Source organism: Cololabis saira, chromosome 4 (genome assembly GCF_033807715.1).
Source record: "Cololabis saira isolate AMF1-May2022 chromosome 4, fColSai1.1, whole genome shotgun sequence".
Lineage (NCBI taxonomy): Eukaryota > Metazoa > Chordata > Actinopteri > Beloniformes > Belonidae > Cololabis > Cololabis saira.
Window position 1 is genome coordinate 18,371,866 of NC_084590.1, and position 25,768 is coordinate 18,397,633.

General features: G+C 40.4%; 1 protein-coding gene across 7 annotated transcripts in view; it reads left to right on the forward strand.

Annotated features, from left to right (window-relative positions):
• Positions 1-25,768, forward strand: part of kirrel3b (kirre like nephrin family adhesion molecule 3b) — a 184,306-nt gene that overhangs the window by 94,319 nt on the left and 64,219 nt on the right. For all 7 annotated transcript variants that reach the window (XM_061719048.1, XM_061719051.1, XM_061719047.1 and 4 more), the window contains exons 2-3: positions 13,174-13,323; positions 19,327-19,476. In XM_061719048.1, coding sequence (XP_061575032.1) covers positions 13,174-13,323; positions 19,327-19,476 — 300 coding nt within the window. The remainder of the gene's footprint in view (positions 1-13,173; positions 13,324-19,326; positions 19,477-25,768) is intronic.

Here is a 25,768-nt window from a genome sequence, read left to right on the forward strand (position 1 = left end):
CTGCCAGCTCTTGCTTTTATATCATCTTTTATACCGTTTTGGATTTCCATTTATTTATTTGAAAGCAGATGTGATTTTATGTCCTCGCCATGGCTGTAAAGTGCTACTTTGAAATGCAAATCAAGCTCAGATTGAGAGATTTTCATGAAAAGGTGTCGTGCTCGAGGTGGCGATATGAAGGCACGTCCGAGGGGTAATGTTTAGTGGTCCCATTTGGGCCCCGGTGATGAATTGCTAGGGAGTCACATATTCTTAGAGGACGCAGTAAATAAAGTCCAAAGGACGACAAAATCATCTCTTCCGGTGTTCTCATTTTAAACCATAATTTTTCTTTTGCACTGCTTTAAAGAGATTGCCTAAAGCTTTCTGGAAATAATGTTTTTGTCCATTTAAGGGTGCATTTCAAAGAAATGCTTTTGAGATCCAAATGAATTTAAAGGATAGAGTGTCTGGTTAATGCCTTGCACTTAAAGTTAGAGCGTACACTTGAAACCTATTGGCTTTTTTTCCTTCTTTTTTCCAAGTAAAATCATGGCCCCCGCGCTGAAATGGATCTCTACGCTCCTGTCTTGACGCAGCCCTCTTTACGAAGGTGTGGCGTAATGTGATTTCCACTCAGGTCTCTTATCTCATGTCAGCGCTATCCTGCACACCTTGATGGAGCTTCCTTCGCCCTCTTGTCTTGGAACAACATTCCACTCTGTCTGACAGGTGCTGCAGCCGGCGGGAAGCTCACGCTCATCTCTCTTTCCCCACGGACGCACGGGCGAGGCTCTCCCACTTTTTTTTTTCCCTTTTTCTAATATAGCAAATTGGAATTGCAGCAGCTTACATGCATTTGGTTTAATCCAAAATGTATTACACCCGACCACCTGTGCTAATGGGAAGCGCTCCTGACACCAGCAGACGTTCAAACCAGATGAGTTGGATGGTTTCTGACAGTACGACAGAGACCGTCAAGCCTGTACTTACCAGCCTGTTCTCAGGCTTCTGCTCTCAAATCTCATGAGCCCCGTGAGCAGGGCTCTGCTAATCAACAGGTAAAAGCTTATCAGATCGGGGTGAGAGTTATCCCATTAGAGGACATGATTTTTTTTTAGACTTTCTTTTGGAGACAGACGTACATGGTCCAACATTTAAGCCCTGCTTCTTCTCCCTTCCAGTAAAAATGACTTAATTAAGAATCAGCGTCGCTTTCACAACTGTGAATTGGTTGTAAATTAAATACTTTCTTTTGACAAAATGTTGTGAGGTCTCAGTGATTTGCCTGTGCTATTCTTTAATGAAAATACCACAAAGATACGCTACATCAGTTCTTTTTTCAACAATGTGTTTACGTCATGGCACCTTCACTTCTTTCCAACTTTAGATTCTTCTGTGAATGTGTCTGTGAGGTCATTGCATCATGCAAATCTAAAAGAATTACACGTTGTCAGACTTATGGGACCACCAGATAAAATTGCTATTCAGACAACAATATATATATATATTTATATGTATGTATGTATATATGTATATATATTATATATATATATATATATATATGTATATATATATATATATATATATATATATATATATATATATATATATATACCGTATTTTCTGGACTATAAGCCGCACCTGTATATAAGCCGCATCCGCTCTATTTAAAAAAAAAAAAAGATATGCAAGCCGCAGATATTTCTGTTGTTAGATTAGATATTTACTACATGTACAGAAGGATTTTGAACTGTAAATGATGTACATGTTTGTACCTAAATAGATCTTTCCTAACAGTATCTTTTAACACGGCAGCAACTTTGCTGATTAAAACGGGACAGAACCAAGAGAAAATAACCGGTATTTATTTATCTATTTATCTGTTTGAAATCTGCTTCTACTTCTATCTGCTAAAGAAGAAGTAGCGTATTCTTCTTTGCATTTATTTTGTCTTAATTTTTATTCTAATTGCGGTTAGAGCGCCCTGCGGTGGAAGAAAAATCCACAGATTAGCTGCACCTTTGTATAAGCTGCATGGTTGAAAACCTATGAAAAAAGTAGCGGCTTATAGTCCAGAAAATACGGTATATATATATATATATATATATATACATACACACATGCATTCAAGCACAGAAAACATGCATTCTTCCACAATAGTTTCCATTTAATGTTAATTTGAAGTAAAAAAAAAAAAACAACTGTCAAATATATGCCATAACAGCAATATTATATACAACGCTATGACAACAGACCATTGTCATTATAGCTTACATGACAACATGCAAAGCAGAGGGTCATCATTGCGGCATTCATGAGCTTTCATGGTGAAGGCAGGATGCCGGCGCTGCCTGTAACGGTCATGGCTCAGACACTGCCGCTGTGATTTAACCTGGCACTTTGGCGGTAGCGAGCCGCTACTCCAAATCAAGGCTAAGTGGCGGATTCATCAGTGCCCTGTCGAGATGAAGCACTCACCCGGCGGTGACACAGAGATGAGCCCCTGATTGGGACAAATACGTCTCCCTCTGGTGTCAGCTCTCATTCACCGGTCTGAGCACAGGCGGAAAGAAAGACAAATGTTTTGATTAGGGGTCTCCTTCAATGTCACGGCAGCCATTGCAGAAGAATGAGATGAGGCTGTCTCTAAGGGAAGCAACGGCAGAAGACGATGGGAGAAAAATGGATGTCTCTACTTTCTGGAGCATGTTGAATGGGAAATCAGAGTCAGAGGACGCCTTTTGAAATCACCTCTTAATAAAGCAGAACTCCTCTCTCTCCATCCAACTATCTATCTATCTATCTATCTATCTATCTATCTATCTATCTATCTATCTATCTATCTATCTATCTATCTATCTATCTATCTATCTATCTATCTATCTATCTGTCTATCTGTCTATCTGTGTATCTGTGTATCTGTCTTCCTGGGGCCGATGACGTATCTCTTGATTTAATCTCACTCACTGACACAAAAACGCTCCAAGTCTTGAAAGTCAAGGTACACTTTTATCTTGTCATCTTTACAAAATATGAGTTATAGCTGGGAAAAGGCACTTTAATGCAACTCTCTGAAAAATGGGATTGTGACTCGGAATATATGATGTGCCCTATTGAACTAAGACCCTCTTTACACCCCATTCATCAAGTCAGCCACCTGATTCTGCTCGAGACGCTCGTCCTTCTTTAATGAACTTGATCAATCCGAACGCAGTCGCACTCTGAACATCTTAAAAGGTCCCCTTCCCCGCGCGTACACGTTCCTCTGAATCATCAAGGGTCTTTGTATCCAAACATCAATAAACACTGAAGTCTTCATATATCAGGAAGAAGACAATAGCGAGTCTCACCTTGAGCTTGTAAAACAAGCTTTAAAGAAATATTTTTGCAGTGAAGTGAAGAGGTAAGATACAGTGACGTGGGGGGAAAAGTGGACCAAAAAAAAGGACATAATGCTGGGATAGAGAAACAGAAGGGACCTTTCCTGTTCAATCAGGCTCCATCTGAGCTCACAAACTCCTCTTCTCCATCTCGCTCGCTCATTTGCATTTCTTTTATGTTGCTGCTTCCTATTATGCAAAAGTGAGCGCTCAAAAAGTAGTTCGGTCTGCAAAGTGAGTCACTCCATTTCCCCACACTTTTTAATCAATACCAGCCAAAAGGAGGAGGGTTAGTTGGGGTTCGGTTGCGTTTGTGCTAACTAGAATCACTGAACCGTTGTCTTTGAACTGGCAACGGTTCAGTGATTCTAGTTACCTTGGAAACCAGCCCATAGAAGTTGCTGCTTTACAACAGTAATTACAGTCAGTGGTCACACTGGGTCTTGTTTTCACAAAACGTATGAACACAAACTTTTACATACATCCAGCACTTAAATGTCTTATTTATTTGTTGACCTTCATTTAACCAGAGAGGAAAAACAATCTCTCTCCTTAAGAGTGGCCCGGTTTGTCGGGATTGTTTGAGCTGCTTAGAAAAGAATAAGAAAGAAGAAAAATCCTTCCCATGCTTCCTGATTCCCTAATGATCGTTGTACCCCATCGTGTGCGGTTCATAAGAAGAAATAGCAGCCTTACAGGACTTAATAAACCGTTCATGGCCCATGACGCTCCGCTTCCTCACATGCAAAGATGCCCAAAACAATTCCTGCATCTTCTGGCTGGATAGCTGATGACAAAGCGAGTGCCTGCGAGGCCTTCCCGCTCCTGCTATTTGTAATTTTTAGAAGTCGTCATTGGAGGCGATCCGTCTTGATTGTGCCTTGGAAACTGTCATGCTCCACTAATGCGCCAGTGTGAGAGAGGGCATAAATGCAGTGTCTTCCAGCAGCGCTGATGTTTATCTTCCCTGCCTCATGAATTTGCATTCCCACAGATAAAATTCACTCATGATGGCAGGCATCTCGGCGTCGATGGACCGAGTGTGTTTTCAGTCTGCACACACTGTTTGTTTTACAAGTGGTCAAGCAGGAAAAAAGGATTTGAACAGTCTGATGATATTGATAGTCACACATGCCTCCCTTTATGGGCTGGATCGAGCTTCATGAAATATTCATTATTGGTTACCAACACAGCCTGCATATGAGGAAGAATTATATTTGGATATTAATAAAGCAGCCCATGTAAAAAGAACAGCAGCACCTAATATCACAGGTTGTGTTAATGCCTCAGTGAACGTCTTGATTAAACGCACCTATAGCACATACATGATTAATACTATGGTAAGCTTAGGAGTCCTCATCATTCATGCCTTTTCTTTTCTCTTTGTATGTTTTCAGTCTTATAAGGACATCCACATGCCGCTACCGAGATTGATCATGAGATGGGAAGCATTTCTATTAGTTTTTACTCATATTCAGCTACAGAATTAGTACCTGCAGTTAGGCCTAAACTTAAGTCTGGTGTGGTTTGAGAGCACGTGTTCAGCGCTGTGTTTGTACGTATGTTAAGTAGGGATGGGCGGTATGGACTAAAAGATTTATCACGATAATTTCTGGCATTTATCCCGATAACGATAAAAATGACGTTAAAAAATATACCAATTCAACTCCACCTTTGTAACTATAAATCTATCACCACATTCAGTCTTTGGAGCCCCCAAAACACTGCTCTAAAAGAATACTAAATGCTACTAAACGACACCAATTAAATTGAATTAATAAAAACCAATTAAATTAGTACACCTGTACTGCAAAACTGTAATGACTCCTCGCTCTCAGATCCGCAAATCAACGGGAATTTATCTATTTTTCTTTCTTTCTTTCTTTCTTTCTTTCTTTCTTTCTTTCTTTCTTTCTTTCTTTCTTTCTTTCTTTCTTTCTTTCTTTCTTTCTTTCTTTCTTTCTTTCTTTCTCTATTTCTCTATTTCTTTCTTTCTCTATTTCTTTCTTTCTTTCTTTCTCTATTTCTTATTTCCTTCCTTCCTTCCTTCACATACGTTGTGCGTCGATTTAACGCAGAACCATAAATCCGGCTTTACACAAAAACGTCACCAACGGGAATTTATCGTTTTTACCGCGAGATGACAAATTCTTACCGTGGGGAAATTTTTTGACGGTAAATCGTGAACGCTAAAATATCGCCCATTCCTAATGTTAGGTGTCTCTATTTATTCTGCACAAGATACGCATGGTCATGAATGAATGTTTGAAGAGGTTTTAAAAAAAGTCAATCAAATTTCTTATTTCTTTACCAGTCTCTTATTAGCAGTGGATCACGGCTAATCAGAATTATTGAGAGCCTTGTGAATCTATTAGAAACTAAAAGACAGAAGACTGAAGCGTAACTTTCAGCTGTCATGACTGATAATTGCTCGGCTCTTTTCCTGCCAAGTTTCTGTCACACGTTTGCAGTAATGTTGCTTCAACGCCTCTGAAATCGGGCTTGCTTTTTTCCTCTCCCCCACCCCTCCTTCGTACAGTACATTTGTCAAAATGCTTTTTTCAGTCATTTCGCCGAATGCATTTATCACAGATGTGAAAGTAATTTTCACAAATACGGACAGAGTCATATGACCACAGGCAAGATAATTCTTTTGTGCTGCTTTGCTGTCAAGTCAGTGATGTTAACTTTGCACGTAATTATAAAAGCATGGCCAATAGACCTTTGGTGAGGTTTAAAGAATATTCAATGGAGTTTTAGGCTTATGAATAATCATTGTCTGGTTAAGGAAGACACGGAAATGCGTTGCAATTTTCAAGTTCCATTTGGGAGAGATAAAGATTTAGATAGAGTAATCCATATTGCAGGGGATTTGTGTTTAATGCAGACCTGTGGTTCAGTATAAACACCACTGAAGGCTTATTGCTAGAATTGAGTGATGATTCCCAGAGCTTTGTAAAGGATAGAAAAAAAAAAGACAAACTGCCAGCACGGTCGGAAAATGTACTTTTCTTTTTCCTGGAGGGTGCTTCCCCGTGTAGTTCAAACAAATGGACCATTTGCAGCTCCTGCAGGGAGAGCGGATGATATTTTTCATTCAGGTTACTGTAGGTTCTGGTGGTCATTACAATAAAATCTATAAGAATAACCTGATTCAGTTTCTGTAACCTCACACCTTTAACAAGCAGCCTGTCACCTATGGCAACACCATTGCATTAGGAGAAGATAAAAATATCCCACCCACACTTGCGACGGTTCTTTCTCCGGTCCTGCCTTCTTTCAGACCAAACTAAATATTTCCAGCAACAAAAGTCATAAAACACAGAATCTGTGGTCACCAGCTACCAAATAACAGCACACATGACTAATTCACCCACTCCTCCATATTGTGAGGCTCTCATGTGATTCTAAATTGCTGGTGTAAAATGCCCAGGCCAGAGGAGTAATAGTTTTTGATAATGATCACGAGCTAAGCTTTGGTGCTGTGTGGCCACATGCCGCACAGACAGCATGCTGATTATTCCTCTGAAGTGGGCTGGATGTGCGTCCGTAACGGTTATTTTCAGGCCTGATTGGCAAAGAGCGATGAAATTGGGGGCAGTTAGCACTGAGGGGAAAATAGTACTGGAGTGTGTGGAAATGCAGCAGCCATCCAATGGTAAACAAATTATCTGAAGTGAAATGACAACATTAGGCAAAGCAAAGTGCCAGTCCACATTATGATTATGACTCTGGGCTCCATATTTAACTACCTGTTTGTTTTTGTTGGGGGTTTTTTTGTTGTTTGTTTGTTTGTTGTTTTTTTCTCTCCAACATTTGAAATAACAGAGCTGTCCTTATCAACGACCTGTGGGCTCGCTCTCCTAAACCAGTGGTTCCCAACCTTTTTTCCTTTGAGCACCCCCTACTTGTGTCTAAGACCAGCCAGCCCCCCCAAAAGAGGAAAGTGATTCGTTACAAATCTTTAATTGAAAAAATTAACATTAATTATGTTTTTTTTTTTATACATTTCTCTTTGGTTTACCCTGTAGAGATATTACTTTGTTTTTCTCACTTCATTTTGTGTCACCAATGTATAAAATACGCACAAAAAATAATTGCAAGGACATAAAAATATTTCTGAAAAATGTCTCTTAATATGAGAGCAAACATTTTTAACATTTTCCTTTAACAACCTGTCGGAGTAGTAGTATGATTAAATGTTGAATAATTATCCTGCTAAATAACTTAGTATTTTAAAATGACCAAAATATATTTCTAAGTGGGTTTATAAAGACTTGGATTACAGTATTCCATTAGTTGTGTTATTATGATTTCTTATATATTTAACATGCGCAAATATAATTTTTACAACTACATATCCTCAAGGCAGACAAAGTTTCGCGCACCCCCAGAGATCTCTGGCGCCCCCCCAGGGGGGACGCGGACCCCAGGTTGGGAGATACAATACGATCCTAAACGGATCGTATTGAATCAATCTCATCTCATAATCTGTTATAGGGTGCATATAAACAAATAGAATAGGTGGATATAGAAACTTAACTTCTCTTTTAAACATATGAAATACAACTGGCAGTAGAGTGGAAATATGAAGTTGCTGGGAACGGGACGACTGCAGTGTAACGTCACCATCCTCTTCCTCCATCCTTATAAGTGTTTCTGAACACTTGTGTGCACATCTGGGGCGGCAGTGGCTCAGGTGGTAAAGTAGGTCTTCCAATGATGGAAGGATTGGCGGTTTGAACCCCGCTCCCCCCAGTCATCTGTTGTTGTGTCCTTGGGCAAGACAGTTTACCCTCCTAGCCTCCGGTGACGGCATGTGTATGAATGTCCCGGTGGTCGGAGGGGCCGTTTTGGCGGCCACGTTTACGTCAGTCTGCCCCAGGGCAGTTGTGGCTACTCGCATAGTTTACCATCACTGGGTCTGAATGAGGAGTGAAGGAATAACGGAACCATTGTGAGCGCTTTGTCCAGTATTGTCCAGTATTGTCCAGTATTGCCAAACGTAGGCATGTTTACAATTTGAAAATGTTAGGTACATGCAATGATTTGTAACCCTGGTAACTGGAGTAATTTTACCATTTTCAGTGTTTGAAAGTGTCTGAAGAAAATCGTTAAGGCTTTAGTTTGTTGGATGCAATTTTTCTCTTTGCCAGGAATTTTTAAGTCATGTGATCTTATTGTCAAAATGTTCAGTGCGTTTTGAAGAAAAAGTTGTTGTTCGGGGAGTTCTGAAAAGGATTTTTGCAAAAGAATAAGCTTGGGTTTAGTCAGTAAAAGTAAATAATTTCTCCGCCCCTGTCAGTAAGCTCTTTAAACAGTGTATGAAACAACACAAAGTTCCAGTCAGCGCACAGATCTGGCTGTTGCTGAGTGAGGAAAAACCCACAAGGCTGTCTGTTGTCTTTAGCGACAGACAAAAGGGTGTCTGCCTCAGCTTCGAGTGCCGACACACTCACAGAACCTGGAGTCAAGGCCCATTTGACTCACAGCAAATAGACATGGCTTCACTGTTTTCCATCTTATTGTGTTTATTCAACTAATTTATCTGGCAAACTCCATGAAATGCTTTATAAAGCATTATTAATGTGGATCCTCAACCCTGAGCACAATCACTGCCCTCCCTCTTTCATCACTGTCTGTAATGGAAGTTGAAGTGAGATTGATTCTTGATCCTTAATTGTACTTTTCAGTTATGACAACATTTGTCAGAGTAAGGTCCCAAGACACGCTCAGGCCTAAACGCTTGAGTATTTCATAAAACCAGCGTATTATCCACATGAAGCCGGCGTATTGGGGGTCTGTGAACAATCACTGGAGTGGAAAGATGTGTAGACGCCGTTTACGCGGCTCCTTTGTCACTGCCTTTCCGCGACAGACCCCGCATGCATTTTGCAGCATTTTCAGGCCCATTGGTTTCATTCATCTGTACGTGCACATTTACTGACACGTCTCCGTCTTCACAGAGACCGTTTTTGACATTATAAGCATTTCGTCTTTGCGTGGATGTAGCCTATAAGAGAGGACGTGGGTTGTCTCCCACTGTTTTGTGCCTCTTCTAGGAAAGGGTGATGACAAGGCAGATTAGGTGGTGGAGTTTTTAGTTAAACCACGACGCCGACGAAGGATAAATCGGGTGGATGTGGCAGCAATGGATCATTACAGAGAGGTTGGATAGACGGACTCATGAGTGCAGCCATGCTTGATGTCAGACCTGGCCTGCTCACACACATCAGCCCTTTTCTCTGCAGCTTCGTCTCTGCGAAGACACTTTGCTTCCAAACCCAGCCAGGCTTTAAATTGAATGAAGGAGGTCACTTTTAACGTATTAAGTGATAAGCAGGAGCTCTTGTCAGCCAAGTCTTTGAACCTTCCCATCAGAGGTGTCTTCTAAAAGCCTTTTGAAGGCATGACAACGATGTACATTGTTTGTACACTGAAACAAAGAAACGAAAAAGCCTGATTTGTATTACGTTCAAATAGAATTACAGTTTGTGGTGGTTTTTGATTTGTCTCCGTAATTATTGTGTCATAACTCATTGTGTCATTTATTTACTTTCCCTGCTGCAAAGCAGACACAGTTGCTCCAGCAGCACAGGCTTCACTTCCATTTACTGAACAAACTGATAAAGAAGGCCGGCTCCGTGCTGGCGACCGCTCCCGAGCCCCAAGAGATGATTGTAGAAAAAACAATGTTACACAAGCTGCTAAACATAATGGACAACACCACACATCCTCTGCACAATATACTGATTAAACAATATCTTCAGGCAGAGGCTTCTTCAGCTCTGCTGCGATGAGGTCTGGTACAGGAGGTCATTACTGCCTTCAGCAATAACTTTTTACAGCAACTCTCTGTACCCACAAGAGAGGACTCCCTTTAGCATTAAATGCATTATCTTTTTGCTTTTTTGTGGAGTCTGTTATTTTCTTTTTCAGTCTCTCAAATACACCGTAACAAATGATGGAAATTTCCCTTTGGGATTCGTAAAATAACTTCCAGTTGAATTCAATTATTTTTTGTGACACCATGGCACGTGGGGGCCACTTGATGAAACGAAAACTACTGATAGGTGTCGGGGGACGGAGGCGGATTTTGAGAGACACAAAAACACCAGAATTCCAGACTTCATAAAGTCTGAATCTTTTTAAATATAAATTTAGGGGCAAAAAGCTAAAGACGTGCATGTCTTGTAGTTTGAGGCAGAGAAAGTATCTTTTCTGTTTGGTTCAGCCATCAGCAGCTACTGCAAGTCAGTCTTTGTGTGCACAGACATGAAACACAATAACAAAATAAAACATAGTTGCATTGGCGGTTCACGGCAGTGTCTCGTCGAAGTTCAGATGTTTACAAGATTATAATTGTGGGACAGACTCTGTGTTTTCTTGTTTCTGAATCCAACTGCAAAGTATAATTTAAGCAGATCACCGAGTGCAGCCGTTGTGTATGTAAATGTTTTGATCAAAAAGGGGTTCAAGTAAGAACTGCTGACTTTAAACTGAAAATGTTGGGCTTTAAAATGTGATCTCCTAAGCTTTTGAGATCTGAACTTTGTTACGCATTCAAACATTCTGACTTCAAACTAAAACAAAAAATTCTAACATCATTTATTTTATTTATTTTAATTCGGCCTTATTTATACAGGAAATGTCCCATTGAGATACAAAATCTGTTCTTTCAGGGAGTCCAGTGCACATTCATACACACAAGTTTCATATATGAGACAATAAAACATACATATGATGAAAACATAAAATACATAAAATCAACGGTTCATTAGTTCAGGTATTGTGAATTTATAAATAATACTTTTATAATTTTTATAATATTATTTTATATATTCTACATTTGAAATACCACCCCCCCCCCACACACACACACACACACACACACTAAATTCAGACTTTAAATCTGAAATTTTAACTGATCATCTCAGAAACTATGACTTATTCTGTCTTTGACTTCGAAATCTCGACGTAATAAAATCAGAAATTCTGACTTCCTGAATTCAGACATTCTGACCTAAAACTGATAAATTCCTGATTGTAAATGAGCAAACTTGATTTGTTTGCCTCCAAGAAACTGAGAGACAAGAGAGAGAAGTTCTCATTTAAAAAATACTTCTGAAGAGACAAGTGCTTGACAAGTGAAACATTATACAGTGGATCTACAGAAACGTTTACAGGCACGAGGCATCACAGCTGAAGGATCCCTCTGACATCAAATCAATGAATGCACAGACTGAAGTTTTTTGTAAGAAAAAGTGATGAGCAGATGTAGGGACCTGTCATGCCTACAACATTTTTGTGAACAAGATAAGCTGACGGATGAGTCACTGTCTATATGTTTGGCACTCTTCATACGAGTGAACGCTGCAAAGTGCAGCTCAGGTAAACTCCTCGTGTTGGCAGGGCAACACAATACGTACAGGCCAAACCTCACAGACAACAGCCACACCTGGTTAACCACACAGTTAACCAGGGACATGTAAAGCTCATGATCTGCTCTGAGAAACAGCACTTAATGTATTTCCTGAATGGGTTTAGTTATAAGTATTAAGATGTTAAAATGAGGTAGTATGCAGGATTGTTTGTTATTTACAGAAACTTGTTAGTTTTTGACAGTGGGCACATGAAAAGCCTTCAGGAATGCACTTGAACTAATATATAAACCTATGATTGCATCTTGGAGGACAACAAAGTTAGTTCAAAGCTGAAGAAAATTCTAATTTTCTACCTAAATTAAAATGAGTGTCTTAAAATGCCAACGGTGCTTTCTTTGTGGTTTGACATTCTGAAGAGTAAGTGCTTTCATCCGAACATAAAATAAAGAAAACAAGGAAGCAGTGTGATATAAAGATGAGTCTTCATATCCCATGACGTCTTTACAGAGTCTTTTCTTGTAACTCACTACATGCCGCATCTTTTATAGGCATTTATTTGCAAATAATTAGGGGTAAAAAAGGTGGCGTGATTGAAACTATGATGGCAAAACATCCTCCCTTTTAAGGTGTAGGTTCCTGTTAAAACTCAAATCAGGAAGGCAGAATATTAAGCCGAACAAAGGCAGGAACGGAATAAAACTGTCTCAAAATGTCAGCGAGTAAGTTAGACTTTTAAATCCTTTGCAGCAGCTGTGAATGCATGTCAGCATGCACGGTCTTCAGCTGACATGCAGAGGTTTTCCGAGCACACCTGAACTCCCCCTGCCCCGACAAATGTACCCCGAACACATTTCTTCTATCACTGTACTCCCCGGCACATCTAATGGAGTTCACCACACAGTCTCTTCTGCCTGAACATGAATTTTTAGCGCGCAGGTAATAGCAGTGGCACAGTTGGAAGACATGGGTGTGAGCTGGAGTTAATGTATGCCGCTAGAGCGGTGTTGGCAGACAAGGCTGCGTTATCTGCTGTGCTGTGTACGGGCCCGGCCCATCTGCACGATGACATCCTTCATAAATGAACCGAGCTGAGCGATGATGGCTGTCTCTTAGCCTGCGCTTTAGTCTGCTGCACTCTGATGGGAGAACAGTATCTTGTCTCTGTTTCATGAATAGTAAAACGATGTGCCACATTTGTATGTCACCCTTTAGGGTTCTTTCAGCACAAGTTTGACAACAGGTTTGAGTGAAATTGGTGGGAATAGGCACATTGTGCATTTTTAGTCTCATTTAGCATTTGAAAGATGGAAGGCGTCGTTTATTCTCCTTGTGGCACGTGAACTTCCCCCTGCCTTCCTGTACAGACCATGTAAAATAGCATGATTCAAACAGAATGACCTGACTTCTTCCCTTGTTGTGTTTTGAAGGGGCGGAGGCCGTGTTTTCCCAGCAGCCACAGGACCTGGTCGTGGTGGCCGGCCAGCCTGTGACGTTGCCATGCACTATACCCGGATACCATGGAGTTGTCCTGTGGATCAAAGACGGCCTGGCCCTGGGAGTGGGCCGAGACCTCTCTGGTATGGAAACATGTTTAACCTCTTTAGCACATCAACCTGCATCCAGCTATCATCTATCACTTCAGTAATAACATTGTCTCCATTGCATTCAAATAGATGCCTCTTGTCATTTATACTGCTTTATGTGTGACGACTACCCTTTGCCAAGTAAAAATTTAAAAAAGGAGAATGACTTATGCAATATTGACATTATTAACATGGCAAAATCACTCAATTTATGTCTGTCATTAAAGGGTTAAACTCAAAAACCCCAAAACTAGGAATAGATAGGCTCTATATTTGGCACATGAAAAAGTGTTATCCGCTAAGCCAAACATGAATGATAGAAAAGAAAGAAGGGAAAGGCAAAAAAACTCTTTCAAACTTTTGAAATCCTGAAAATATGAGCAGTATCAGCTGACTGACAGATCTCAGATCATCTCAACTGAACCGCACTAACAGAACAAACACAGCACGGCTCTTTTGAACTAAAACAAACTGCTGAGATGTGAAATCACATTCACGCAGAGCAGATGCAGTATTTTCTACATTTTGGTGACCCTGGAGCTGTGGACTAACTTAGCAAACTTGTTAAATTGTGCAACCTCAACATCATCATGGTGTGGATGTAGCCACAGATCAGCAGCTGGAGTAGGTTCAGCAGTCCGTTCCTCAGACCCACCACATGTCCACTTGCCCCTGGACAAGACACTGGACCTCAAACTGCTCCTGATATGCTCTTAGGCGTGAAATGTGTTAACAAAGGATTACATGCTAGATATAGCAGGCATACATGTGAGAAAAAATGCTGTATAACTGTGTGAATGACTGACGGAAACAACACTGTAAAGGTCTTTATAGAACAACTTAGGTAAAGAAAAAGAGTCCAACGTAAGTGTGAGCGATTTATCGTTTGCCACTCCTGTCAACCATGCAGCCTAACTGTCTGCGTGATGAGCATGCAAGCGGGAGAGGAAGAGTCAATCCAGCTATGACAGTTGTGACAGTCGCACGTCCGTTAATCCCAGCTGCTTCTGCTGAAACTTTGTAAAACTACAGGGTGAAAAAAATGCAGAATCGATAGCTTTGACCTTCACTCCACTGGGAATGTATCTGTTTTTGGTGTGTCGCCCCTCCAGCTCCCGCTGTGCGTTTCAATCCTACTCTACAAATGCAACATGGTTCTTCTTCTTCACTTAAGTCCTCTGCAGTCAGCCAACGTTTTCCAATGTGTCTAGCTTTCCCTGAGTATTCACATTTCTGTGTGCGTGCAAAACTCGTTTCTGTGACAGAAGCAGAACAACTCACGAGCTGGTGTTGCCGACCTGCTCGGCTCGGATCCCAAACTGGAATAATAGTAAACTAACTTTAGCGTATCTGGGGGCGGGGTCAGTTCCTCCTTATCTTTAATTATCTTAAATGTCTACTCCACTGCCTCATGAAGTCCTGATTTAATGTCATAAAAAACCCTTAAGATTCGATTGAAAATCCACAATTATAATTGCAAAATACCTAGTTCTTTTTACATGCTTTAAAAAACTATTATATTAAGTATAAACTATATCTCCATGTAAGACTCCTGCTTTGCTTGAATATGTATTTCAGTGCCCCGTGCTTTGCATTTGCCACAGGAGCGCAGAAATCAAATTAAAATACGAAAACAGTATTTCCGCTTCTCTCTGTCTGTGGCGCTTCAGACTGCCAAGTGGCTGGCCACCGGCTAATTACGTCTCACCTTGTGCATAATTGTTGTAATTGTTTAATTTGGACTGAAGTGACTAGTGCACTGTCATTTAGTAGCCAGTTGCTCCAACAATCGGAGTTTCACGCTGATTCGTGACCCCGATGAACTTCCAGGAAGCGTATCATTCTTGTCAGTAAGCATGTCCTTCCGCGGCGCTGAAAAGCAAATCTGTAAAAGAGTAGCCTTAAATTTTTAAACCATTTTATTGTGTTGAGAGTTTTTATTAGCGAGCTCTCCAATCCTTGACAGTCCGCCACGCTTTTATTATAATTAAACGGACAATGACTTAATGTCCAACTGTAACAGTTTTCAAAACACAAATATCTCCCGTTATTATGAATGATTAAATCCTCACCGCGGTAGAGATTGGGGTTTTCTGCTCCCTTACCCTCTGCGAATACTTCCCCATCGCCGATATGTTTTGTAATTAAATCTCGGTAGCTAACAGAGGCCCTGTAAAGCCATCCTATTCTCTTTTCAGGTACTTATCAGGCCCAAGGGAGGTTGGGAGGTAGCTGTAAACAATAGTCCGGCAGCCTTTTAGTCTCCTTTGGAGAAAGAGGAGGTCGACGGGGAAAGCACTTCTGATTGCTTCAGAAAGAATGAAAGAGAGAGAAAAGAATGGGGGGGGGGGGCACAATTTCATATACGCTTAGACTTGAGGAGAGATGTTTATCGTTTTCTATTTTTATTGATTTAACAAGACAAGGCGATCAAGATGAAATCTAATTCCAACAGCAAAGAAGAAGGAAAGGAGAGAGGACAAAAAAAGACATGGCTGGGTAGCCACACTCGGGGGAACTGCAGCGGATCAACCCTTTAACAACACGTCTGTGAATAGCTTAAAAGTCATGAACAGAATGAAGCACTCCTCTCTCGGTCCGCAGCTACTCATCGGCCAGAGAAGAGTTGGAGTGTTAGTGGAGTGTTTGTTTGAGTGTTGGATTTGTGAGAAAAAAGAACGGAGGCCTTGGTTTCTGAACTCACCGACCCGGTCGGGGCAGGGACTGAGCGCCTTCTATTGAGACAGATTGCAGTTTTTTCAAAATAAAACATTTCACAGCTGTCCTTTTTTTGTCACCACCGCCAACCTACGGGCGTAATGCATCCGCCGCAAAAGAGTGACGGTACGTCAGCTGCGAGATGTACAGTACACAATGAACGGAATGTGGCAGCTGTATACATAAAAAGTGCGATGCATCAAATGTCGCATGAAGCATTTCAATAATATAGGTCTGCTCGACTATTCATAGAAAGAAGCTGCGTTGGCAGCGCGCTCCGCCTGGGACCTGTTTCCATTCACAGGAGCAGTGATTAAACTGAGAGAACTCTTTCACCAGTCAGAGCGAGAAATCACAACACAAAAGCCAATGATTCCTATCAGTCCCTGAATTTCCTCTCCGTTCCCTCTGAGTCATGCTTTTCCACTCTAATTAAAGTAAAACGAGCGGCTCAACATACCATTCAGTGTCCCGATGAATATGCATGATGTGGAACGTATGTGCTGCACGTGATGGCGGCGACAAAGTACGTGACAGTCGGAGGAGGAAGTGTTTGTTGCATTCTGAGGAGAGAGGCTGACGTAAGGCCTCTGTAAGTAAGTATGTGTCACTTCTGCCTCTCATGAGAGCAAATTGAACACAAGTCACCTGTTCACAGCTGCAGCAAACCTGTCTCTATCCCCTGACGGTTACACTGTGTGGAACGTGTTCTAGGTGAACGCTGTAAATCACAAGGCCATGCTTTAGGTGTCTGTATAGTCGCATGCACGCACGCACCCACACGCATGCACACACACTATCGATTCGGCCTCAAGACAAATCCATTTCTCCCTGATGGATTCATTACTCCTTAATGGGCCTATTTTACATTGTTTGCTTTGGGTAACACATTGTGTCTTTGAAATGTGCTGAGATCCGAGATCAATGACCCTTTATAGGTACACATCACATGTGCCCAGGTGATCAGTCTTCATGTGCCAGTGTAATTTCAATCAGACTGGCAGAATGCATGATCAAGAAGGAAAATATATTACAGTATTTTTAGATTTAGTTTGGAAAATGAGATGATAACAGTCTTATCATTTACTATCTATCACAAATGCAAATTACTTTTCCTTTTGGATCCAGCCAGAGCGTCACGATGAAGCTGGAAAACAGCCATGTCCTCGCACAGCGATATTATACTTAGTCTGCCAGCAGCACAGCTGAGGGAACTGGCGAGATCACGCGTTTGTATAAAAGACATTAAAATGGCTTATACACTGCTTCAATTAAGACGAGCAAAGCAGAGTGCATGTAAGGTACAGTTTGTTGTTTATTTGTTGTTTTCCCGTGAAAGGTGTAGTTGGACAGACACAGACAAATCAGCTTCAATCCAGATTCACAACATTCATATATATCCGTGTGATACAAATTTGCATTATTACTTAGGATCTCGTCAAAGAGCTTAAAACTATAAAGTAAAATAGCTTTTTTTCAGTGATTACAACTAAGCAGAACTGACTGTTTGATGCATCATTCAGCGTTAGGCAGTCTCATTCACCAAATCAAATATCTAAACTGGTCTTTTTCAAGAGGGAGAGCACACTTTGTAAAATTCAAAAGATCTTAAATCTTTTATTGACAATGATGTGTGAGTTTGTTCAAACATCGGGCAGGACAGTTCAGTTAATCCAGTCTATTAGCGGGGACAGGCCTCTGCCCAGCGTAACTCCATACTATTTTGATCAGGACCTCGATGACACCATAGCGTTGGCAATGAGCTTTACTTAAAATCACACTGTTCCTGAGTGGATGACACTTGGTAGCAAGCACCATTTAAGTTAAGCAGAGGGTGATCATCACTGTGAAGCTTCTCCCTTCAAGAAAAAAAAATCACCTAGTGGAATTATAATTTTTACTCTTCACTACGGCTTTTGCGATACAATATCAAAGCTAATATTTTAGCTTTATCCTTGCAAGACAGATAAATCATTTTAGCCATGATACCACTTGGTTTGCCTTTATCTTTTAATCTGTCCCCAGCGTTAATGTTTGTATTGAAGCATTCCTTTGGTCTCCATCCTCTTACTGTATAGATCTCTGAGATTACAGGCTTCACATCGGACGATGAAGTGCAGGTGGTTGCCTAATCGGCTGTAACTCACCCCACCAGCCCATAATGAGCCCCACTTCATGCTCTATTAAAAGCTGCTGGATTCAGTGAAGCAACAATCAGTGATTGGACTTAGAGCCTACAATGGTTTTTGCACTGGACACTTTTGACAACTTTATGGCTTATCGAGGACTTTTCAATCTGTCTGGGTGCAAAAAACAAAAGAAAAGAAAACCTGTGAAAAGTTTAATTTTTTAATAGTTTTGAGGGATTCCTGAAGTTATTACCATATCATTGATATATGTATATAATATATACATTTTTTTACTGATTGATTTTATGTGGTGGTCCTGGTGATGGGAATGTTTGCTTACAAAAAAAGCCCAAAACATTTTAACCAACTCATTACAGAAGAGAATACGAAAAAAAAAAGTATCTTCAAATTGGACATTTTTCAAATTTTTTGAGGTGCAATTATTTCCAACGTAATTTCCCATTTCATTGTACAAATTGTGCTCGCACTAATTAGAAGGAAGCAGAGAACATAAAAAAGAGAAGGAAACTTTGGAGATGAGAAATTCTAGCAACATGTGAAATACCCCACAGTGCAGGCTGGTTAAACAGATACTTCTTCCTCCTCACTTGCCGCCGTAGAGAGATGCACTCTGCAACACACTCGCCATGCAAATTTAAATATCAGTTAAGGGGATATACTTAAAACCATCCTTCTTGACTCTCCCAGGTCTCTTGGATATTCTTCTGCTTTCTTCCATTATTAAACCGTAAATCATCTCTCAGAGCGATTCTGAAGGAACTCAAAGTCGAGCTGCTCCTGTTTACCGTTGTAGTAAAACACGATGCAGCAAGCTCTACAGCAGCTCATTAACGTTGCCAGGAGTGTTATAAAAATGTGCATTAAAATGTAGTGGAAGTTTATTAACAAATGAGCAATCAAATTATATATGCCAATAAAGTAATCTATTCCTCCCCTCCCTGCTGTTTAAATCATTGGTTTCTTTGTAGTAATGTGCATAGTAACATGGACACATTTGTTTGGACTTGGCAGGAAAGTCTACACATCCTTATGGGTGATTTAAAAAAAAAAAATACAGCTTTACCGGCTTACATTTGGCAGATAAGCATTTATTGGGATTTTGAAATGAACAAACATGTTTGCTCTGCAGGCTATCCACGTTACACAGTGATTGGCGATCACGGTTCAGGAGAGCATCATTTGCGGATCCAGCGCGTGGAGTTGATGGACGATGCTGTGTTCGAGTGCCAGGCCGTCGCGGCTGCCATGAGGTCCCGTCCAGCCCGGCTCACTGTTCTGGGTAAGTCAGAAGGACAGATACACAGCTATCAAACAGCACAACTGAGGGCACGCCAACACCCTCAATTTCTCCTCTTTTCCTTTTCTTCTTCATTTTTTTTTTTCTTGTGTCATGCGAGTGTCTCCGTGGATTTAACGGGCACAGTGACAGAATCACAAGAGCATCTCTTTATTACCATTGACTCAGCCACAGAACAGTACGTGTGGTTTATTATCAGAACAAATGTTTGAGTCTTTTATTGGATGTAATTCCATGAACAGTGTCCAGGTGATGAGCAGAAAAACAGCCCACACTAGATTCCACCCAAATCATCAGTTTGGACAGACACACTATCCTGGATCAAGGAGACCAAACAAAGCTGGTGCTTTACAACAATGAAAGCCTTCAGTTTGTGTCCTTGCACACTTTCCAAATACAAAGTAAATAGAGTTGTTGGTACAGATGCACACACAGATACTTGTTTGTAGTCTTATCTAAAGCATGATGAAATATCCACACCAAAGGGTTAAAACCACAGATAATTTTATGTAAATCAGCACAAAAGAATGAAATCCGCGATAACATTTGGTAGACAATTAGTGTCAGTATGAACATTTGCATTCTAATTTCTTCTCTCTGTGTGCAGCCTCCATTTTCAATAATAGTGTGAGCTTGAGAGGCTACAGGCTCTTAATTAAACTTCAGCGGGTTATCTTAGTGTGTCGCGTCTCTACCTTACTGGGTAGCTATCTCCCAACCTGTGGCTGGAGTCTCTCTCTCTGCCCCCTGAAGCTCTCTGCCGCCTGTCTCGGCCTCTGATGCAGGATGCAGCCCGAGTCTGTGACGGAACAAAATAAAACAGGAGAAAGGATGAACAAAGAGAGCGGGAAGGCCGAGCGGGGTGACTGCCACGCAGGCCTCGCGACCGGTGACTGAACTGCCCTATTGATTCAGTCTAATTAAAAGTGAGCTAACGATTTGTGAGATGGCAGGAAGCGGAGATGAAGAAGATGAGCGTGGGGAAGACAAATTGAGGCATAACTTATATGGATTTGACATCCCCCTACACATGAGTATAAGTGAATAGTTATGGATGTGTCTTCTGAGAGCCAACGTATTCTCTTCTTCAAGTTCAGATATCCATTTATTTTTTCAGCCACTTTGTGAATCTCAAGGAAAAGGAAAAAAAGACTGAATGACAATGCAATGTGACTCTGAGTATTAGCATTCATATGATGGCATTTGAAGCTTTACCTTGATATTCCATGCACCGTTTTTTTTTTTTTAATTAAGTCAACTTACCTTGACATTTTTTTCTCAGAACTCATTTTGTGGAAAAATGTCTATGTAGGAATGAATAGTTGCTCTGAAGTTGGAAAGAATAATTCCTATGGTAAATGGGTTTTTGCTACTGGGCAAACTGACACTCATGTCACAAATTATTTCAAGCATAAATACTCCAGTGTTTGACTTTTTTTGACTTGAACATATTTTTTTCCCTTTGTCTTCCTCCAACAAGCAAATAAAGAACCCAGAGATGAATTACTTTGACAAAAGCCAATTGGAGTGACTACTGTGGGCGTCTGAAGTGTAATTAATAAAATGGGTTTTGAGCTACTGCTATTGATGAATAAAAAAAAACACTTATACACTTTAAGTTTTCTGTTTATACCAAGCATCTGCCGATGTGAACTATGTGTCACAACAATGAGCTATCTGAAGATGTAAGGACAACGTTAGTTAGCTCTGCACGGTCAGGCCCCCTCCTACAGTATATTAGGGACCTATTACGCCCGTACACTCTCAGTGTCACAGGACCAAAACTTCGCTAAGTCCCTCGTACCCGTTTTAAGACACGAGGACATCCAGGCCGTCACACCGAGACTCTGGAATGATGTCCCGCTTTCTCTACGTTTGCTGGACTTGTAAGAGCAAACCTAAACCCCACCTGTTTCTCCAAGTAAGACAATTGAACAAAGGGTTGTTTTATTACGCTCATGTTGATTTTATGTACATTTTGACTCCAAGAGATTTTATTGTATCTCATTGTTTTTATTGTATTTTACATTTTATTGTGTTTATTCTTTTGTGAAGCATCTGTGTCTGTGAAAGGTGCTATAGAAATAAACTGAACTTCCTACTTACTTACTTTGTTGACCAACACAGGGTTTCAAAGGGATAGAAAGTAATTTCCAAGTGTTGTGACATCCATCAGTCTAGAGTTAGACAAAGTATCTATAAATGCAGACAGTTTAGTGCTTTGGGTACTTTTATTAGAAGTGAGCACTGAACCGAGACACGACACATAATCCTCAGTGAGGTAAAAAAGGACACACAAGTAACAGCAAAAGGCTTGAAAACAGCTCTACGACTGGCAAACAACTCCGTTTATGAGGCTATAAGCCTTTGAACAGGTAGAGTGTCCATGGCAACACACGAATTTGCTGTTCTCAAAAATATATGAAAAAAAAACAAACTATTGCTTTGCAATTCTTCAGAATAACATCAAAGCATTGCCCCGGTGATGATTTATGGTGGAGGGAACATCATGATTTGCCCTCAGGGTGGTCATCCACCAATTAAGCTGAATGATAGAGCAGGACAATGGCCCTACGTGTCAAAGTAAATCCACCATAAATTGGATTCAGAAAAAGAGAATCTGCCTCTTGCAGTGGCCCAGTCAGAGCCCAGACCTTAACCCCATCAAAGTGTTGTGAAATGACCTCAGGAGAGCCATTGACACCAGACATCCTACATAATGTGTCTGAGCTGAGGCAGTTCAGTAATAAGGAATGGTCAGAATTTCCCCCTGAATAGTGTGGAGATGGGACCCAGAGCTTGAAAGCTTGAAGGCGCTAATGCCAAAAGGCTCATTCGCCGACTTTTTCATCTGGCGCTGCAAATTCTTAATGGGAGTGGTCAGTGAAGTTATGAGGAGTCGTTATCATTTATGTGTCATGAGCTTTTTAACCACTTTATTTTTGGCCATTTTTATTATTTAGGTGAAAATCAAATAAGGGAAAGCAGAAAACCTGTTAATTTGAATGTGTTTACATACTTTTTCCAACACCTTTAGATAACTAGTCACCAATGAGAAAATCTCTTTAACTTACTTAACTTATTGAGGATGGGAGAGTTCAGCATTCCTTCACAAAAGCCAGAATAGAGGGTGCTTGTTCGATCCCTATCAAGCTAGATCACTTCTGAAAGCACGAGCAAGGAGAACATCAGGCTGACGTACATGTAATGGGGGAAATATATGCAAGGTGTGCGCCACTGAAACTCCAAACCGTCAATTACTTGCCGGCAGTGACTGAGTGTGTTTCCTGAATTGGAAGAGAGCTCCATATACACTCACAAATACAGCTTATACACACATGCACACACACATAGACATATACGTATATACAGGAAATACACTTAACAGACCCACAGTCTCACAAGCACACACACAAACACACACACACACACACACACCCAGCCTCCCTTTCTCTGAACTGACAGCAGAATAAATCTGCAGGAAAACTCTCTCCTTCATCTTTCATAACTCAACATAATGCCAAACTGGTCCATGTGCCATATCAGAGGACCCTCTCTACCCTGACTTTGATAAGCTTTGAAATAACATAACACAAATATTTACTCGCATCCCTGCGGAAGAATAGAAGGATGCATATTTCTTCCACTTTTCTGCTGTTATCGTAATGATCTGCCCATTTCCAGAAGAATATAGCGACACCCATCCACTTCAGCCAATAGTCAAAGAGGAAGAGAAATGAGAGAAACAACACCGGCAATGTCAACAATAATAAACCATCTTATTGTTCCTTTGTCAAAAAACTGCAGGAACTAAGCAGACAGTGAACTTAAATGTCTAAGTGTTTCCATGGCTCCCAGTCTTAGATCCCAAAGGAGAATAAAGATCTTATTCATGATGCATTAAAACATTGCATCATATTTTCAGGAGTGAATTAAATAGAAAAGTTATTATGGCAAATTAATAGTAAAGTGATTCTCCTGGAAACATGTCTTCTAACTCTTATTAAATTCCATAAAATTAACAAAGCGTGCTTGTTTGAGGTTCAAACTAACAAGTGGATTAAAATGATTTGGAACAAACAGTTCCAAAACCGTAAAAAGACTTAAATCTCTGAGAGACAAAGAAGAGATTGTCTCAATTTTGTCAGCAGTTTGTAAAAAAAAAAAAAAATTGAAATGTTTAGAAATAATATTCCTCAAAGAAAGAGTCTAGATGGGTTTTCATGTTGTTGACTCTTGGAACCTTGAGGATATTTAGTGAGTGGAAGGCAAAGATGAAATCTAGAGCGAGGTCTCTGATATGCAGACGTTGCTGCATCAATAACTGCCATCCATCCATCGACAGCGTATACGTATATATATATATACATTTGGTTAAGGGATGACTTTGAGAAAAACCCTTATCGAGCCCAGGGATGCATAGGTATTTTCAACATTCCACTTTAAGCTTTATTCTGCAAATAAGAAAGGATTTCATTGATCCTGTGCAAAATGACTGTCTCTGAACACTGAGACATCTGGGATGGACCTTCACACAGTGGAAACAAAATCAGTAATCTAATATGCACTGGACCAAGACCAAAAAGGACTGTGTGCTTTGTTATCGGCGACAAATCCACACACAACAGTCTGTGATAGTGTGTCTGTGACAGCGGGTCTGTGATAATGTGACATTGTGTGCGTGTCCTTTTGAAAAGGCCGTTTATACTTCATGAGTGATGCAGAAATTTCATTGAGATATAGCCATTTTTTTTCCTTCAAAACCACATCTTTTCCTGGGATGGAATGACAAGACATGCCTGAGGAAAGGGAACAGCGTAGGGCTCCCAAATAGACGTGAAAGCAATAATCTAGCTGTATGTAGCTATTAGTGATGTGCTATTGTGTGAGCATGTAGTGACATGCTATGTCCTTTTCCTTTCTTTCTTACGCTTCCTTTTGGGTAATGTCTATATTTCCAATATTTTGTTTCATATACATTTGACTCAATCTGAATGAACCATACTTTACAGTATGGCTCGTTCAATAATTAAAATGAGATTTATGTGGAGTTGCTGCAGGGATAGAAACTCTGAGACCTTCCACGGGATCTGTGAGACTGAAAAGCCTTCACAAACACAATGCGATGCTGGTCGTTTGACAAACATAATTGATAGCATGCCATTTAAATGAACCATTGTGTGCAAGATATTTGTTTTCCCTTCCTTGGACTGTTAATGTTTTGGACCCACGCTTCAGCAACAGTATTCATGTGCACAAAAGCCCAAGGGTATCTTTTGTTATTGTTGCTTCCAACTGACAGCGCTGAATCAGCCATTTCTGTGGATAAGTCTGAATTCATTATTTCTCAGGGATCATACTGCCATCTTTTTAGTAATGGAAGTGAACTTGGAGGGCAGGGAAAATGGAGAGAGAAAGAACAAAAGCCACTGAGGTTTTTACATTTACATAGAGAAAAGGGACATAAATTACTCCACGTCCTCCACAAATGTCGCTGTCAGTGTTGCCTTTGTAATCTGTGTGACATCCAACATGACCTATACTTAGGTTTAGTTAGTCTTATTAAGGTATCAATGGGTTTTTAAAAACACAATTTGATGGCCATGATATAGTCATATATAACTATGCTTTTTTGTAAAAGTTCATAGCATTTAATTTGACATCCGATGTATAGACATACACCAGTGTACTTCAGCTAACTATGAATCCATTGAACACGCTAATGGTGTGATAATACAGGCTCAAAAGAAGAAGCATAAGGCAAAGCTGAATATAAGTTAAACATTTTCCTCTTTGATTTTTGAATACTATTAATGTAGGTGGAGGAGTGCTGGACCCAGTTGCTGGAGACACGGAGGCAGGAGCACAAACAAAAGTCTTTCTATCTTGACAAAACAATGCTCTGCTGCTGGATAACCAAAACTAACATCTTCAAGGATACGGATCATAAAAGAAGAAAGCTGAAGAACACAATGGGGTAGCCGAGACAGTAAAATGACAACAGAGAGGTGTCAAAATACACATTATAGATCAGCACTGTGTTAGACACCCAAAGACAAATAAGATAAACATTAAAACATAAAGTTAAGCGACATGAGGCAAACGTAAAACTAAGCTAAATGAAGAACTGGAGATTCAAGACAGCAACTCAAAAAAAAAAAGAGATCTGACGATGAACAAAACAACCCCCCCTGAAACCACAGCATTATATCAGCCGGACACAGACAGACGCTTAAAGAAGACGAACCGAGACTAACAGAAAACGATAAACTAT